The sequence below is a fragment of the Ursus arctos genome, unplaced genomic scaffold (genome assembly GCF_023065955.2).
Source record: "Ursus arctos isolate Adak ecotype North America unplaced genomic scaffold, UrsArc2.0 scaffold_15, whole genome shotgun sequence".
Lineage (NCBI taxonomy): Eukaryota > Metazoa > Chordata > Mammalia > Carnivora > Ursidae > Ursus > Ursus arctos.
The window spans coordinates 38,203,831-38,223,660 of record NW_026622819.1 but is presented as its reverse complement, the minus strand read 5'-3'; the positions used below and the strand labels follow the sequence as shown (position 1 = coordinate 38,223,660).

Below are 19,830 nucleotides of genomic sequence, written 5' to 3'. Positions count from 1 at the left end.
GTTCTTGTCTTAGGGGTTTCTAGCAGTCAGCAAAAAGTTAGAGGAGTATCTAGAATGCACTGTCCAGTACAGTAGCCATCAGCCATATGTGGCGTCTGAACTTCCTATTTAAGTAAATTTAAATAAAATTCAGTTCTTCAGTTGCACTGGCCGCATTTCAAGTGCTCAGTAGCCACCGTGGCTGGTGGTTACCATGCTGGAAAGCACAGATAAAAAATTACTTTATCACATAAAAGTTTGGTTAGATATCACTGGTCTGGAGATGAGATTTTCCATAAGGACAGCCTACCCGCTGCCCCTCCCCCATAGGGACAACTTTGGACAACTTTTTATTGTTGACTTCTGTATATCCCTGTTTTGTTTGTTTGTTTTATTTTGTTTTGAGCTCATTGGGTCTATCTTTCAAAGAAAAACTGTTATAAGAAACCTATTTATGGCCTTTTAACTTAAGGGAGCTGAGAATTTTTTGGCTGTGAATAACAAAATAGTCTTCTAAAATTGGCTTGAATAATAGGCATTTACTGTACTCCAGAATTAAGGGGTTCTTATAATGTCGGTGGTTGGTACTGCTGCTCAGCAGTGTTCTCAAGGACGCAGGGTCTTTCTATCTTCCCGCTGATGTCCTCAGTGTGTTGGTGTCTCTCCTTCAAGACTGCGAGAAGTTAACACAGTTCAAAGCATCATCTTATCACCTAATGAAATCAAAAAATGAGAGAGAGGTGGCTCTCTTTGGGCATCTTTTTATTGAGGGGTACATTTTTTCCCCAGAAGCTCCCAGCAGACCTTCGTTGAGTCCTAGTTTGCTAGAACTGAATAATCTGTCCATGCTGTTAGAGCTTGGAAAACAAATACTTGGCATTTTTAACCTCTATAATCCTAGGCTGGCTCTGCTGGTAAGGAATGTAAGCGCTATGAAGACTGAAGTTTTTGTCTGTTTTGTTTGCTACTATGTCCCCAGCACCTGGGATGGTGCCAGGTGCTCAGTAGTCATCTTGTTAGATGAATTAATGAATAGTAAGAGAATGTCCATAGTTGTCCATAATGTACCATAGAAAAGTTGTCCGTAGTTGCCATAGCGTGCCTTTAGAAAGAACCTTGCATAATGAAGACGTGTTATGCTCCTGTCTTTTGTCTTTCCTCTTGTAGTGGCATGAATCAGGCTCTCCTGGTTGACTGGCTCTCAGAATGAACTCTTAGATTACCAAGGGCTCCACAACATTTAGTAAGGCAGTAACAGACCCTCTCTACTATTAAGATACCCCTTTGTTTTTTAATCAGTATACAAAATACAGGCTGGGTTTGAGTTGGGTGTTTAACCTTTTTACATAACAATTTAAGTGACACAAAGCATGCACTATTCAGTCATTAAAATGAGTGGCCCCAGACCACTCTTAGATGTGATGTCCTGCGTTGTGTTACTCCCTTTGGACTCGGTTTGTGGATGTGGAACACTGGGATGTGGACATCAAATGGGTGTTTCAAATTTTCCCAGTTAGGCTCACTTCTCAAAGCATCTGGCAGCTGGGTTAATGACATATCCATTTCTCATTTTAATGTGGTGGCTAAACTAAGGTCCACTCAGCCAGACTGACCAACTTTATATGACCCTTCACCACACTGCTGGGTTTCCTGGGCCCTAATCTGGGTTTAGGCTGCTGCTGACCAAAGCCATTGGGCAAAAGGCTGACCTGGAATTTCGAATTCCAAGCCCAGTGTTTATGATGAACATCAGACATGCTAAGACTGGGCAGATAACTGTGTGGTAGCAGACTAAAGAAAAGGGTCTTTGCACTATTAATGTATTATTCACCTACTATGTCATAGATGGGACATTTTAAGAAATTTTGACATTTCCCTTTGGGTTTGTTTCATCCACCAACACAGTCATTAGGCTCACCATCATTTTGTCTCACTATTTTCAGGTGTCTTATGTGCTCCTAAGTGTGGCGGATGGAAATAGTTTCTTGTTGAAAGAGATGAGCCTCATGAGTTGAATTTTGAGTATGTCCCATGTATTTCCAGTGGAAGAGTTCCATTGGAACATGCAACCAGTATTCTTCTCTTTATACTTTCTCTGCACACCCTCTTAACGCTATGGCCGTATTGATTCCCTCTGATGTATTTACAGGCCTTGTTGTAGTTATTACTTGAAAGAATTTGAGGATTTGATCTAAGGGGAATAACGGATTTTTAAATATTTCTTACAGGTTCTTGCTCAGTGACTTGTATAGAATAGTACTTCATAATACTATTCATTGAATTAATTGGCTGGAAATGTTCTTGGACATGTTCCTACTCTGAGCATTAATATATATAGGCACTTAGTACCTTTTACTCTAATAAGTTGCTTTTTTTTTATCCCCCCTCTTGGCTTATGTGGTAATAGAGTTCTTTGTTTAGTTTTATCACTTTCCCAGTCAATGATTCTTCTATTTCAATCACATTAGACCTAAATATATATTTTAGGTGTGTAACCTTGGCCACGTTATGTAATTGTTTCATGTCTTAGTTTTATTATTGGTAAGAGGCAGGTACTCTTATGGCTCTCAGTTTAAGATTGTCAATGATAAATGAGTTGATACATGTAAAACACTTAGCAGAATCAACGTTTATTTTGGTTGTGTACTTGGTCAGTTGCAACTGTTGGTTGACTATGGATACAAAAGTTGGGCAAAATCATGAAACCATTTTGTGAGCATTAATGAGCTCTATAGAATTTACAGTAAAGCATGTTGCATATATTAGGTAAAAATGGTGTGCTGCACATCCTTTAGTAAAATTTGTAATAAGTTATGTACAGATATGTACATGCACAGTATTTTTATTTTAAACATTTACCATCAGGTAGCACTGCTGCTACTTTTGCTCCTCAAGCTTATGGATGGTTCTCTAGCATATGGATAATGTCTGGATGTAGCTTGTAGCAGATGCTGTTGGTATCGTACCCAGATCTCCTTTACTGGGCCAGTGCATCCATCTCCCAGCTGCTGCGGGTATTGGCTGCTAATGACTCACACCTGTACCCTTCTCCAGAGGCCTGCTCTTGGCTGACCGTCATTGCCTCAACCAAATATGTCTGGGAGAGTATGAGATCACAACCCTACCCCCTCCTGTTCCCTAGGAGTGGCTCATGGCCAATGACTGTACAGGGGTATAGCAGCCCAGCCCCCTTGCCTTTGGACTGGACAACTTCTGTGGTTCAGTCCATGCTCTAGAGCTCCTCATTGGGTCAAGCTGAGGCTCGATTTCTGAAACCATATCTTTGCCTAGCTCTCTCCCAATTCTAGCTTGCTTTTTTCACTCCTGGTTTCTCCTGATAGTACTGTCTGTATTTAGGTGTTCAAGAAATGCCATCTCAGACTCTGTTCCTAGGGAACCTGGCCTAGGGTGTTGATAATTGTGGTGCCTCTGTTGCTTTCTTAGTTCAGCCATCACTTATGCCACTAACTACCTATATTAAATAATCTCTGGCTTAATTTTGTTTTGTTCTGCTTTCTTGGTTGGCTGTTGCCTGATCTGCATCACCCCTATTCATATCCCTATCTTTACATTTTGGGGGCTACTCAACATTAAGTGTCCTTGATGTTATTATATAGCTGGTTGTTTCAGCAAAGTATTATGACAAATACCCTGGATTTTAAAATCTGAAAATTAGTTTTAATTACACCTGAATCAATTACACCTCCCTCTTAGGGTGGTTGTAAGAATTATATGGGCCCTTCTTTTGAAAACACCTAGCACTGTGCCTGGAATGTAGAAAGTGCTTAATAAATGGTAGGTGTTTGGTAACTGCTATTTTTGAAGAGAATTACCCAGTCCAGTTGAGATGCCTACTCTCTTACTCTCATCTCCGCTTAAGGAGTATCTCTGCCACAGTGCTTTATTACTTTTTTTTTCTTTCTATTTCTCCCAGAAAAATGTGGGCTTCTTCATATCATCCAGTGGTGTGCTGACCTACAGGGGAAGAAAAGACCTGGTGATAGCTGTTGTTGATTTTGATGGTGAAAATACTCCCCCCCTCTCCAGTTTCGAGCTTCCAGTATGGTGTCCTTGAACACAGAGTTGGAAAGAGAGGCATACGTTTGGCCTTTGCCAGTTAGTGCATGCCAACTCCAGTCCTTAATCTTTGTACCCCTACACTTAGCACAGTATATTCAGTATAGGAGCTAAATATTCAGTGGATGGCTAACATGTAGTTACTAACTAGTTAAGACTTGATCATATGCACTAAATTGATGAAATACCTTTATCTAATTTTTGTTGTTTAACCAATAAGCCTCAACCCCCCCCCCCACCACCACCCCATATAGACACTGCCTATGCTATTCATGAATTGAATGGAAGTAAAGGAAGCAGTCATCATGATGTAGTAGGGAATGCCCATGCCCTCCCTGGATAGGTTGTCTACTCAGATGCAAATCTCAGTTTTGTGATTGATTAGACAGTTGAATGGGGATTACTCACTTCACCTCTCTTGGCCCCAATTTCCTCAGACAGTTGGACTGGACAGTCTCTCCAGGTCTTTCTAGTCTCAAAATCCATAAAGCCTTATTAGTGTATAATTTCACTTCCTCCTTCCCTCATTTCCCTCATTCCTGTACTGAGCTTCAAGTTATATGTTGTGGTGGATATTGGGAATACAAAGAACAAGACGTGGCCTGGCTGATGAAAATCTCAATGTCTTCTTTGTCACCACCCTGTCATACCAAGGCCATGAGGATGCTCATTGCCAAATGGGTTTTTGCAAATGTATCAAGATTTTCTTTCATCACAAATTTCAGCAGCTTGATCCATGAAGGTATTGTACTAGTAGTTTTCACTTTCTAGATGAAATTAAACAAGGCTGCTATGATCAGCAAGTAGTTCTTTTAGAAAATATCAAGCTAATGTTCATTGTCTGGGGGAAAAAAAGCCTCTCTGAACAGCCAGGTTATACTGCTCTCTGAGTTAGGCTCAAACTCAGTTTATAAAGAGTGGAGCTCATTTAGGGCTAGTAAGAAAAATGAAAACATTTTGAGTTTCAATCTAAAATGTAACCTGATTTTTCTCACATATTTTGATAAGAAAGGTATGAAGAATGACTCCTCACCTTTGGTGTTCTTCTTCAAGGCTGTATCCACCTGTTGGCTCTCATGCCTTTGTTCTCATCAGCCATGTTTTCTGCTTAATTTTTAAAAGCTGTACTGGTTTCCAGTAGGAATTACTGTTAGGTGTGCCCAACAGCACTGTTCAGTGTTTTTTCAGTTTCCAAAAGCTATTTTTAAAAAAAGAATTTGTTTTGTTTTTGACAGGGGCTGATAATATCCGGAAATATTGGAGTCGCTACTACCAAGGCTCTCAAGGGGTAATATTTGTATTAGACAGTGCCTCTTCAGAAGATGATTTAGAAACTGCTAGAAATGAACTGCACTCAGCTCTTCAGCACCCACAGTTATGCACTTTACCCTTTTTAATATTGGCCAATCATCAAGACAAGCCAGCTGCTCGATCAGTCCAAGAGGTATGTGTCATGAACGTGACAACTCTTTGTCTTGTTTGTTGCACTTTTGCTGCTGCCTTGGAATCTGAAAACTTGCCTGTCGTTAGGGATGTGCTGGTTATGTTGTTTTCCCACATGAAACCGTAATTTTCTGAGAAAGTAGAAAGACTATATCAGTCTATAAAAATTATTGTTTATATATCTTTCTCCACATGGAAAGCATAGATTTTTTTAAAAACTATTTAGCGAAAGTTAGAGGACTTATCTGAATATTTTTCTCATCTATTTTCTCATCTGAAGGCCCAGTTACTGAACATTTTTTACCCTGCCAGCTTACTTAGTTCATTCTTTTCTCCAGCTTTTCAAGGAATGCATCGTGCGTATTACCATGCATCACTTGCCCTCAAATGTCATGTTCTTGTCCCTCTGAAATGCTCACTGTTGACTAGAAGCAATGAGTCCTATTCTGTAACCAGCCAGGCTGAAAATTGATGTCTTATCTTGCAAGTTCCGTGCCACCAAATACGCTTTAATATGGACCCATTCTTTATCTTCCTCGTTTAATTTCCTTTCTTAGCTTGTATCTCACCTATAAAAGCATGAGTCTAGTTCTGGGGGAAAAAAGTTCAGTGTCTCACCCAGCAAAGTTTTTGATTCATGGATACTAAAGGAATAAGATAGGTGAATAATTTTTAAAACTTGAATTGTAGTGAATTTTAACCTAAGTACAGTGAAATCAAAACTTTTCATGTATTCCTTTACACCTGTAATTTTCAGAATAGGTTTCTCCCCCCTTCCTTCAGAAAATTGTGTGCTTCCTTTAGTGACTTCGGAATAAGATAATTAAGGGGAACAACGCTGCTCTTTAGTCTGAAAAATTGGATGAGGAATCCAGGACCATAAGATGTTCTAACTCCAGACTTCTCTCACACTTAACGTGGGACCCATGCAAAGAGCTTTGTTCCTTTACTTGTCTTCCCATTGGAAGATGGCAATAATGCAGTTTATTTTTTTAATAACTGAGTGGGATGATTTTGGATAATTCACTTTGAAGTTGAAAGTACTAAGCAGTGGAAGAGGTATTAGAGAATTTTCATTTAAGTTTCAGGAAAATAGTAAAGAAGGCAAGGGTTTCTTATTAAATAGAACTCCTGTCTATCCTCTGTTACTTCATTCAGCGTTAAGTGGTCAGCAAGCACATTTTTCCTTTGTAGATTTTGTGAAATCTAGATATTAAGTAATTAAGATAAAAACAAAGCAATGCAAATCTATTCAGAGAGTCATTAATGTGCAGATCTTCAGCCTTGTGGTTGTGGTGCCTTCGTGATCCGTTCTTAAGGCTTTGGGTAAATCTTTTAACTTCTCAGCATCAGTTTTTCTGTCTGTAGAATGGATGTAATAGTATCTAATGATGGGTAGTTACGAGTGTTATATTAGTTTATAATTATAAGGTAATTGCTGAAAATGCATTGTTCTGAGATTCATTGTGGGAAATACAGGTATGTATTAGGAATACAAATAGACTATAACATTTTGTACATAAAAAATATGTAATACATCTTTAATAAAACATATGAAATATATATACAGGTGACCTTATAACTTTAAATCCCTTTATTCAAGTTATGTGTAATAGCTGAAATTTTTATTTTTTACTTTTAAATTTAAGAAACTGTTTTCCTTAGACATCATAAAGTTGAAACTAATGTTTTCTTGAAATCAAATTCACAACTCAGGGTAATCCTCCATAAAAATTGAAGACTGTCACATTGAAGAAAAGAAGCTTTTAACAATTAATTGCTCTGGAATATGCTTTGCGTGTGTTGGCTAGCTGTCTTTCCTAGGAAACGGGCAAATATCTTTTTGTGATTCATCTTTTACTGAGACAGAGGCTATAAATGTAGAAAAAATGGAATGATTTGAAAATTATTCAAAACTTGTATGTGCTGGAACATGTGTGACTTTGACTTTCTATTTATATCAACTTTAAATTTTCCTCAAAATCTTTGCTTGTAATGGAATTTGCAAATACCATTTTGAGGACTGTTTAAGGCATTTTCCCTATGGTTATATAAACACATACTATACAGGTGCATGTTAACATTTTAGACTGTAATTGAAGACATGGGCAAATTCGATTATAGATCTTGAAGTTTGTCAAAACAATGTAGTGCTCATGCTTTGGATTTGGCAGAAAAAGAAATGGAAGCTTCTTATTTACTCATTGCTTGAATGACAAAGAGGTTCCTCAGTATTGTAGTGTTATGATGCCTTGTTGAAATACCCTCAGGAATGTTTTAGGGATTAAATCAATGCCTTATTAATAAGTTAGCATTAAAGTGGAATTGTAAAAACTGAATCTTAAACTTTCAGTGAATGGTAATCTCAAAATGGTGGGGAGGAGGCATGGGTAGAAGAGGAGGTAGAAGATTAAAAAGTGAACAAACTTACATGTTATTTGAAATACGTTTAGAGGTGGTCATCTGTTTACTGCTCCTCCTCTCCTTTTTATAAGGGTATTACATGCCTTGTGCTCTATTGCTTATAAACATTTTTATTCATTTGTACCTGCTAATTTGTGTACATTTTGTGTAATTTCCAAATGCTAAAAAGATGGGTTTTTACTTTGCAAAATACCTGTGAGTCTGAGGCAAAATTTTATTCTTTCAGAATCAAGGAAAATGTATTCAGTTTACCAAAAGCACTAAACAAGTCTTTGATGCAGTTAAGAAAAGACAGGAGTCTTAAGGGCTCAGTGATTCCTCTCCTCCTCCCATTGAAATTATTACATTTTGTGCTTAATGCATTATGCAAAAAATTTGCAATTATTTATCCTGTCACTTGAGTAAAACTTTAAGAATTCATTTATCACTTAATGAGGATAACAGGATATTGTTGAGTTTGGAAGCTGGTGAGATCCCGAGGAGAAAGCTGAATTATCACTGGGACTGCAACAGAGGATGAAAATCTCGGGAGGGTGTATATTTACTCCCCTCCTCTGCTCTGAGTTTTGAGATGTTTGTGTAGAGAAGGAGTTAAGAAAGGAAGACAATGGTTAAAATTACTTTGTAACCCACAGACAGAGGGCAATATGCCCAATTATTTTGTTACCCTTTTAGAATGCAAGTGGAGTCTTATACATTGCATAGTTTGCCTTCTATAATAAATCTAGTAATGCCCTGTGTTTGACTTAGAATTTTAAGATTTAACTTTTTGAGAATTGATAGTAGAAACATGTTTCTTAGCAAATAATCTTTTTAAAAAAATAGCAAAACACTGGGAAGAAGAACACCCTTTATGTACTGTCTGAAAGCCAAGCAGTTCTTGCAACAGATGTTTGTTGTATTCACTTTGGGGAGGTGTAGTTACCACAGTTTTCCAGAATTTACTCCTATCAACTATGTTTCTGTATAGAAAGTATAATATAAAAATCTATAATTAAGTCAAGCGTCCCACTTGATTCATTAGGGAAAATTCTAGTCCAATTTAAATAATAAAGCTCTAAAACAAGAATCATCTTAAGGGTAAACAGGTTGGCTTTTTATTTGTATTGAATTGTAATTGTATCTAATTTGTTTTACAACTCCCAAAGGAGAGCATACTTCAGTTCTGAAGTTATTTAATAGATCAGGAGGATTTTATGAGAAGTTAAGTTGATAAAGTAGCCAATAAATGTAATCCTATTTTCCCTCTACACAGTTGCTGATTGGGACTCTTTTACTTCCTAGCCTTTTAAAATCTTATTTTTGTTTTATTGGGCTTTACCCTGTCTTATAAAATGACACATTTTGTCAATGTGAAAGAAATAGTTTAAACTTTCAGCAGTCTAGTCTGATTGGATATTCGTCCATATCCTTAATTCAAAAGTATTTAACTTTTTTAGAAATAGGACATCAAATACTGAGTCAACTCTGTCAAATATTTAACTCTGTCAAATATTTTAAAAATGTGGAAACTGTGAAATAAAGATTTTTGAAGTGAAATTATAAGGTCAAATGACTCTTTTGGTTCCATAGCTCATTAATTATAGTACAATTACAGCACAGGAAGATGCAGCTTTTAAGTTAGGATGTCAGCATTAAGGTTAAAATTTGTGCTCAGGCATTTCTCAATTTTCTTGCAGTTGTCATTCAGTTTGTTACCGTGATGTACGTAGAAAGTGGTGTTCCGTTGGAAAAGAACAGAATATAAATGTGAGAAGAGTATTTGCAAGTATTTCTATGATGATACAAACATTACTTTTTTAGCCCATGATTTGTTTTGATTATAAATATTCATATTTTTTGAAAAATACTTTTCAATATTCAGTGTATCAGGAATACTTCAGTTCTCACTTCTTAGTCTATAGACGTCTTCTGGAGGAGACTGCTAGTATGTATTTCATATTATTTGACCACTACATTTACTTATAACTCTTGTTTATAGATAATTATTTCTAAATTGTGTACTTTTTCTCCTTCCTACAGTCAGATAGTTTTGAAGGATTGAAATGTTTGGACACTGTAAATAGGAAGACTCTAATTTAAAATTTTCATTCTATATTCATACTGCTTAACAGTGGAGTGGTGTTTTTTGTTTTGTTTTGTTTTGGTATCTCCATGAAGTAGTGAATATCATCTCTGATTTTGCATGACAAATCTTTTATTGGAAAATACAAAGCAGTGTTTAAGTCACGTAACATACTTAGCTTAGTATATTTTATTACTCTCTGTATATGGAGAGAAGTGTGTGTGTGTGTTTGTACAATAATGATTGTAAAGTGTCATATACTTTAAATCTTAGGAGTCTTCCAAGTATCTTGACCTGTGTCTTGGCAGCATTTTAGAATACTGATTTGATTTCATATAGAGCAGTGTACATACCTATTGTGTGAGCAGTCTGAAAATTCCCTTATGGGACATATACTTATTCTAAAATGATATGAGATACAAATTATTTTTTGTCTTTACAGATGTACTTTACTCTGTTACAATTTAATCTTGGGGAAACAATGAGAGGGTCTGGAAGTCTGTTTTCCACGGAATGATTCCATGATCTCCTGAAAATGTTTACTAACGTGCAAGAGAAGCTAAAAATAACCATCATTTCAATAGTTAGATATGTTTATGATGCTTTTCTATGTTAAAGAGCAACTTTTAGCTGAATACCAAGACAATATTTTAGTGTACATTCATGTACTTATTAAATATGCAGTCCTTGAAAAAATGAAATTGTATATTTGATTTCACCAATTCTAAATCTAGCCACTTTGATCTTACCATTCAAGGGAACTCATATACCTGTATTTCTCGCACCCACCAAGCAATAATCATGAGAATGTGCCCTGCCTACTGAAAACTAATAAAATTCCCATTAACGAGTGTTAACATCAGAAAGGTCCATACTATCGAGAAAATTATTTAGGTGTGATAACAGAGTATAATACACTTAAAAAATAAAGCAAGAATTCATTATGTTCTCTTATAAAACCCCTATTCCTTTCCACTTTCTTCCTTCAGTTGGTCACATGCATATCTTTTGTTTTATGTAAAGCAGGCAAATTTTGGAACCTCTTCCAATTCTTACACTTATTTACTGTGCACATCCAGGCATTTCACTGCACAATTCTCCCACCTCTGCAGTACTTTTCAGTTGCCTGATTGTTTCTATCCCCAGGTCTCCTCATTCCCCCAGTTCCTCAACACAGACCATTATAGGAACCAGGAAGGATAGGAAGATTCCCTATCTTCCATGATACTCATATTAAAAACCAGTACTATCTTCTAATTCCTTCTAGAAGCATGTGAAATGCCACTGATCTCATATGTTCATGTGCTTGATAATTGAATTCCCTTCTCTTTTCTCTTCTCATTCACATTCAGCTACTGCTTGGTATTTCTGTTGCCCTGGGAAAACCGCCTAACAATTATAGGTGACATCAAGAAGTTTCCCTGAACATTGAAGGCTGCGTGCATGTCCTTCTGACTTCCAAAGGCATTCTGGGCATATCCAAATCATAATATTAGCATTAATGGCCTATAACTTTTTTGTCTACCCCTTAAGATTGTAAGCTCCTTGAAGGACGGGAATTCTGTCTTGTATAAGTCTCTGTGCTTAATTATATGTTGTTGGAATGGGTATGATGTCGGAGTCTTACAGACATGCCTGTGCTTTCCTCCTGGCTTTAACGCCATCTTCTTCATCCAGATTCCTTGACCCAGTCTGACTCCTGTTTCCTCCACACCAAACCTGACCTTTGAATATTACTCCTAAATCGCATCTTCTGTGAAACCTCACCACTCTGACCATGTTCATGTTTCACAAAGCTTTAATCCTCTAGCTACAGCATTTACACGTCTTTGTTTTCTTGTATTTTTATGTACTTATTTGTGCTTGTCTCCTTGAGGACCTTGCTTATAGCAGGTTGCTGTTTCTTTCCCAAAATCCTTCCTGTAAAGTGGCAGGACATCTTAACTAAATAGTATTCCTTTAATACATTTTTACTAATTGCCTATATTTGAAGTATATAGAGCTTATTTCAGTTGCCTAGCATAGCAAACTCTTTTACTTATTATTTTTCACATGGAAACTGGTATATGATGAAGCTCGATGGGCATATAATTGAAATGGTTTTAAAGCAATAAATTTAATTTATTAAGAACAAATCTAGCTTTGTCATAAAACTGTTTTACACTAATGAAACTTAAAGGGTTTTTTCATTTCTTACATTTAACATTTTTCTTCCTATAGATTCACAAAGATTTTACAATAATGAGTCATAACTATACAGTTAGATTTTGACTTTCTCTTTCTGTGTCTTTTTTGAAGCAGTAGGTATTTGAGTGGTTGTAGTGGTGAACTTCACCCTTTTTTCAATTTTGTATTTTATAAAGATCAATCTTTCATTAACTCTCATTCAAAAAGGCAACAAATGATTCTGAGGCAAAAGTTTACAGAATGATTTCCTTGGCCCTAGTTCCACTATTTATTTACTTATTTATTTCATTTGCCAAAGAAAGCTCAGTTTACTACACATTCCATGGTGTACAGAGTTAATAAAACATTTGTCGAGTTAAATGAAGTTGAAAATAGACACATGGTTAATGTCAGTAAGGTGCTTTGAAGATAAAAAGCACAATAAGCGTTAGTTATTATCATTATGATAATTATTTTCATTATTATTATTACATAGTGTCTGCTTAAAAATACCTTTGGTTACTCCGGGATGGCTGAGGCTAATGAGAGGGGTTACCCTGCTGGGTTTTATCCAGAACTAAGGAGTTGAGACATAATGCACTGAGGTTTTGTTTTTTCTTAGTAAATCAAGAGACGGTTGTCTTTTTTCCTAAAAATAAAATAAAATAAAATCCTGTAATGCAGAAGCATTGGAACTTGTTTTGAATAGTTGGAATGTTACATAATCTCGAAAAACAGTATTTGAGGAGTAACTGCAGGTCCTCCAAAGGACTCTAAAAACATAGGCATTGATTTCTAACTAGTCAGAAGGCTTTATTTCTTAGTGAACTAATTACAGAAGTTGTATAGAGCTCAAATTTATAAACTAAAAAAGAGAAGAGGGCATAATTATGGGAAGAAAATGTGAAAGCTTAATTATCACAAAAATGAAAAATTATATCTTTTGGAAGTTATCAAAATGTAACTATAATTACATGAATTAGCTCCAGTGAAAATATTTCAAGGAGGATTCTTCTTTACAAAGAAGACTTTAAGGTAAAGCCAAATTCCTTATAAGATACTACAACAATTATCATCACAAGTCAGAAATAAAGGAAATATTGAAACCTTTTAGCAGCATCTATATGAAAGTCAACCGTACATCCAGCCTCATAATCAGGAAGACATTAGTGACATGTCTGAAGAAGACATTCCCTAATATTATTGCAAATTAAATAAGAAAAGACCTCGAGAATGAAAAGAGAAAAGGTGCCTGGAGCCAATGAATTACAATTGACAACCTAAAGGCAGTTGAAGAACCAATTGCTGGAGTGATTGCCAAGCTATTCATAGTGTGCAGCAGACAGAGCACACCAGAAAGCTGGAACAATGCCTTCAGTTCAGCAATATTGCTTCAAAAGAATGGAAAGAGGGGAACGGGAAGAGCCACTGACCCCGAGACCAATTTCCAGGCAGCTGCACAAACTATATACTGTAATTAAAGGTTTTGACCAGTAATCACAGCAAAGCCAGACTACAGAAGTCTAGGGAGCCAGCAAGGTTTATAATGAGGCAGACACCCTTAACTTAAAGCATAGAAAACGCAGGTAAGAAAACCAGTCCATTTTTGGCAGTGGCTTTGAAAAACTCTGCTGTATTAGCACAAATATGAAAATCACGTATTTTTGGCCTTCTTCCTCACAGATCCAAAACCTGCAATGAAAGATACCTGCTTTCATCTTTTGAGATGAAGAGAATACCTAGAAACTGACATTTTCTCCTTGCTGCTGCCTTTTTTTCTTTACCTGTAAATCACATGTGCCTTTGTTGAAAACAATGAGTAGCTGTGCGTGGTGGTACAGACAATAGACTGCCGCGTAGAAGTAGCCTCCCTTCCAGCATACACGGGTGACTCTGGTAGACATGAACTAACCCACACCTGAGTACTTTGGCCGTAGAATCTCTTTTCCCTTTTGTTGACAGATAATCTAGGATCTCTTTTTCTTTCTTTAGTAATATCTCTTTATGTAGACATCCATGTTCAGCCACGACTCTATTTAAACATTTATGTAAGTCCTTGGAGAGAAGGGGTATCTAGTGGTTTGGAATGAAGGTATGGCACAGACTTCCAATACAAATGAGAAGGTATCAACAGAAGTCTAATGAAGAAAAGCAATATCTCATTTTGCAGATGGCACATAGTTCTCCCCTGACTGGCCTATTAAGATCTTCGCTGTGTTTGATGTCGCCATATCCAGTAGTAAAATGGAAATTACCTTCTTGGCTAGAAATTCTGAAATCAAAATTTGCACACATAAATCTCTGACAAAATGACAAGTTTTCTACTAGGTTATAAAGGAGGAGTCAAGTAGGGTTTCATTTTATTTTATTTAGGCTTAGAATATAACACTTTACGGGGTCTGGATTCATTGTGTGAAGCCTGCTGCACATAGATGGAGTTTACTTTCATTCCACACCTGGAATAAGAATGCTCTATAAAGAATGCTTAGGTCGTAAACAGTCCCATCGAATAACTGGAATTGTTTTCATCAGTGATAAGTGAAACCCACTAAACCTTATGGGAAGAAGGTTCTTCGTATGAACCATGAAATAATTTGGAGGTTCCATAGAACATCATAATTTTAACATGTAGAATTTGTAAAATATGATTTATTTTTAGACTGTGGTGATGACTAATAATTTGTCGAGCCAAAATGAGTCGTTATTGAAAGGGGCCAGAGTGGAAAATCTGGGTAACTTGCATATAGTTTAGACAAGGAGAACAAAGAAATAATGAAACGAAAATAAGAGCTTGGCAGAGGAATCCTTAGAGAACAGCTGGTTGAAGGGTTACAATTGTTAACGGTGCTATAAAAGAGAGTCTCTCATGATGCTTTCGCATATTGCATTGAAGAGAAGACTCAATAATCATTAGAGAGAGCCTAAAAAATAGGCCAAAAAAGATCTTGAGATAGAGGTATAATTTATATGCACTAAGTAGTATTGTTATTATGGTTATTGTCATTATACAGAAGCAAATCTTTGTGCCCAAGCAAATGCCCTAATTTTCCAAAACATAAAAACAAAAATTCTTAAGAATCTTTCTTATTATATATAAGAAAATTTACATTTTACTCCGTTCTAGAATAGTTTCCTTTAAAATGGTACTTGCATAACTTACTGAAAAGGTAAGTCCAAATATCTGAATTATTTAAAAGAGTGGGTAGAGATTCAGTTAAGTGTTAAAATGCATGTGTCTACATGTTTGGGGCAATAAAAAGAGATGTCAATTTCCCATATTTTTTATATGGACTTTAATGTTTTTCTTTAATTGAAGCTCAAGTTTGGACATCTTTCTGTTTTTCCTTAATTAATAATGGCTTTTTAATGACTTTTATATTAACAAGCAAATTAAGCTCATTTTTTAGCTGAAAAAGGGAAAACAGACTTTAAGGTAAAACATGAGATCACCAGATTGCTTGAGCCTGTTACAGTTAACAGCAATTCTTTATTAATATAGTTATCTCTTTTATACTTTACCAGAAGCTTTTCTTTTTCTCTCATATTACGTCTTTTAAACTATATCAGCACAGTTTTCTGCTCTAGGGAAATACGGTATTTAATGATTCTAATGCACAGTGCTCCTTTAATTATTCAGAACATTAGCTCTAGCAGTGTAGATGCAGAAAGTATGAGATATTTTGTTGAGTTTGTACTAACTTCATATAAGGCCCTAGACATTGCTTTTTTTGGTAAAACACTTGAGATGGATCTATGTTTTTGTAGTTTTATCTGTTAAAAATGGAATACAAAAATTGTAATTCCTTTAGTACTTGTTCTTATTTAGATTCTAGTTAGTCAAGATTTTGCCATCTGGTTCTTTAGCCATAGTAAAGCTGAATTGAAAAATGTGTGCTATTAAAAATGTCATATTTCGAAGATGTTAAAGCAAGAGAGATGGCTATAATTGCTGGGTTTACTTTCACTGAAATTATTTTTGGAATAACGTCTCTTCTCCAGCTCTGCTCACAAATATGTACAAGTTTGTAATGAATCGTGGTTGACATTACTTGATCCATTCTCTGTCAGTTAAGATTATATGACTACCATCCTATGGAAAATGTATGCCTGTTGTTTTCATTTGGATCGCCATGGAATAATGCGACATCATCTTTAAAAATCCATTCATTTCCATTTTAGAAATCCATCTCATTTAAATTAATAATCCAAATGACTAATAAAACCACATGGTAAAAAAATTTTTTTAAAGATTTATTTATTTATTTTAGTGACGAGGGTGGGCGGGAGCAGAAGGAGAGAGAGACTCCTAGGCAGACTCCCCACGGAGCACAGAGCCCAGACATGAGGCTCGATCTCCTGACCCTGAGCTGCTGGCCTGAGCTAAAATCAAGAGTCGGACGTTTAACTGACTGTGTCGCCCAGGTGCCCCCACACGGTACAATTTTAAGCAGGTACAAAAAAAGTATACAGTGAAAAATATTCCCTTATCTCCCCATGTGCCCTGGTCTGCTGTACCCTCAAACTCTCAGCCTTCAGCTGGGCTACGTGATTACCAGACTTAGAATGTCAAAAGGTTAGAAACACTAACTTAATGAATTTTGCTTAACAACATAATGAAATATGGACTGTATACTAATGAACGTAATTATCTTAAAGATGGTACTTCTAAGACAGGTGCAGTAGGACACTGTAATCATTTCAGGGAAGTTAATACTTTAGTCTCTCGGTTGTTACCTTGAGTTTTAAACATTTTATTGGGCGGGGGGATTTATAGGAACTCCAACTCTGATTTCAGGAGAACATATTTGTGAGTATATGAGGAGATGCATCTAAGGAATCATACTTTAATTATTTTAAGTATGAAAAACTTCAAAGATACAGATAAGTACAAAAAAATGATATAACAGTGAAACTCATCCACCCATTATCCAGATTCAGCAAACACCTTACTTGTTCAGATCTTTTCCTTAAATCCATAAAAATGCATTTTCAAAGCCCCTTCCCTTCACTTCTTCAGTAGTGAGTGTATCTTGAAGTTGGTATCTTTCCCAACATACATTTTTATACTTCTAACACATATGCATGTATCTCTAAGTAATATACAGTGATGTTTGTGTGATAAAAATTTACATAAGTGGTGTCTTAAAGTGTATACTTTGTCATGCTTTTTTCATTACATTTTTTGAGATTATATGATATATGTAAGTCTGACTTATATATTTTCACTGATATATTATGTTCACGGCATGACTGTGCCCTAATTTTATTTATTTATTCTTATTGATAAACTTTTAGGTTGTTTCTGGATTTTTGTGATTACAAGCAAAGCTGTTGACGAGTGTCTTTGCACACGTTTCCTTGTGTATATATGCAGGTATTTCTCAAGTGTGTGTATGTCAAGTTGGAATTGCTGGATCATAGGACATACAGACATTTAACTTGATGGGTATTTAACTTAGCACTCTGGGCTTAGAGGTGACAGACAGTAAGACTCTGAGGTCAAACCATCTGGATTTAAATCCCTCTTACCATTGACCAGTTGAATAACATTGAGCAAAAACTTAAATCTGTTTCCTCATCTGCAAAATGGAGATAGTCCTAGCACCTATCTCGTAGCAAGTACTGAGGATTAAGGGAGGACTGAGCACATACAGTGCTCAAGATGAACTGCCAGCTCCTCCAGGCCTGTCCTCCGCCTCCTCTGGCCAGAGGTGTTAGGAGGATTAAATAGCACTTCTACCTGTGCCTGGCATAGTGTCGTGAGTGTTTGTTAAGTACACAGAAACGAGACAGAAAATGCAGTGCAGGGACCGTATGGTTTTTTACTTTGGAGAGTGATTCAAGAATAAATTCCAAATGCCAAAAATATATCTATATTTTTCAAAAGCAGTGAAGACCTTAACTCTTAACAACTTTGGTTAGATTAAATTATAAGCAATCAGTTTATTTTACGACCATTCATATTAGACTATGTTCTTGTCAAACGGTTTTTTTTTTTTTTTTAAATCATTACGCTGACAAAATGTACTTTCTTCTGTTTTGAGGAAACCAGGAAAATCAAAACTTCTGGAGATTTTGGCTTGTGAAACTTGATACTAAAGTTTGTTCTTTACGGTGTTCCAGATCATTGTGTCTTAATTTTTAAATTTGTCAGTTTTGCAATACTCTTTAATAGCTCTACCTCAAGGGGAAAAAAAATGCAAAAGCGAGTGTAGACGGTTGTGCTTTGCCGGTATATGAAAATGAGGGAGATGCTTGAACAAGCCATGGACCTCTACCTGCAGATTTCTAGGTTTCTATGAGGCCCCACAGAAGCCCAGCGATCTGCTTTTTATAGCATGTCACTTGGTGTGTTCTCATGATGTGATTGACAGGTTCGTTGTTCCCTCTCTTTGAAGGCCCAAGAGGTTACTCGGATTATTTTAGAGTGTCGTCGCACCCATTCTTACGTTTAGATTCAAACAGAATCTCCTCAAGCCTTAAAGGTGGATTACTGTGCATTACTTTTATTGCTTTTCAAGTGTTTTTGGAAATATTTAAGGGTCCTCCTGAAAACTGGATTTCCTGGAGTGTGTTTTCTTTGGGGGGAAATTTTGAGGATTAGTCGTAGACTTTCCAAAAGCCCAAAAGTTAACCAAAAGGACCTGATTAAAAGAAGTTACTTAATTAGGGGGAAAAAAAATTGAAAACCAGGCATAAGAGAAAACCCCCATCGTATCTCTGTATTCCTTATAATAAATCAGACCTGTGTGATTTTAACAAAAACGAGGGTGTGCTTCCCCCCCCCTTCTTCTCTGTTTCTTTTGATCATTGATCTGGGTGACCCCACGCTCAGGGTTTTTTTTCTTCATTTGACATGGACAGATTTTTGAAGTATAGCTCTCCTTTGGGAGCCCCGGGCAGTTCCACTTGACTAACCTGTGATCTAATGAGCAGTAATGCAGGGTTACAGTGGCCATTTTGTGTGCTTTGAGGAGGACGGCTAGACAGACTGGGAGGAAGGCGATGTCTGTGGAGAAAAAGAGAGGCAGGGTGATGGAACAGTGTGAAAAAGACTTGTTAGCCCACATTAGTTTGCCTGATTTACTTCACAACAGGTCAGGAGAGGCCAGCAGCAGGGTTGTCGTTAAATTGCAAAGTTGAAAATCCTGGTATTAGAAAGCTTTGAGATCTCAGAGTTATTAATTCCAGAGTTGGTTTTAACTCACCTTTGAGTTGCAGCATGCAGGGTGGCATCAGACTTTTCTTCAGTCTCTCTCTAGATTTATGAAATAATTTTGCAACCCTCAATTCTTGTTCAGTGCTGTGCACTTTAAACATCCTGTCATGGTTGGGCCGTTCTCCCATGAGCATGGATGTGAAAGAGAAGCCAAACACTGAGCAAGTCATTGACTTGTTTTTTGGTTGTTTTTTTTTTAATGCCTGATGTTCGACCCTTAATGAGGGACCCATGCTTTCCATTTAGAAATGTTGCAAGAGTGCTTTTGTGAATTTCTATCCTGATCATTGGAGGAAGCTCTTAAATTTGTCCCTGCACATTTACGTTGATGTACTCTGATGTGAGTCTCTGTGTGTAGCGTGCCCATGTTTGTAGCTTGTCCCCATAGGGTACAGTCAGAGTCATTGAGAAAACCAAATTAGGTTTCAGCATCCTTCCTTCTCCACTTTAAGCCTAA

The 19,830-nt window shown here is 36.5% G+C and overlaps 1 protein-coding gene across 2 annotated transcripts in view; it reads left to right on the top strand.

Moving 5' to 3' along the window:
* Positions 1-19,830, top strand: part of ARL15 (ADP ribosylation factor like GTPase 15) — a 411,841-nt gene that overhangs the window by 204,243 nt on the left and 187,768 nt on the right. For both annotated transcript variants that reach the window (XM_026510687.4, XM_057312235.1), the window contains exon 4: positions 5,292-5,500. In XM_026510687.4, the coding sequence (XP_026366472.1) occupies positions 5,292-5,500 (209 nt within the window). The remainder of the gene's footprint in view (positions 1-5,291; positions 5,501-19,830) is intronic.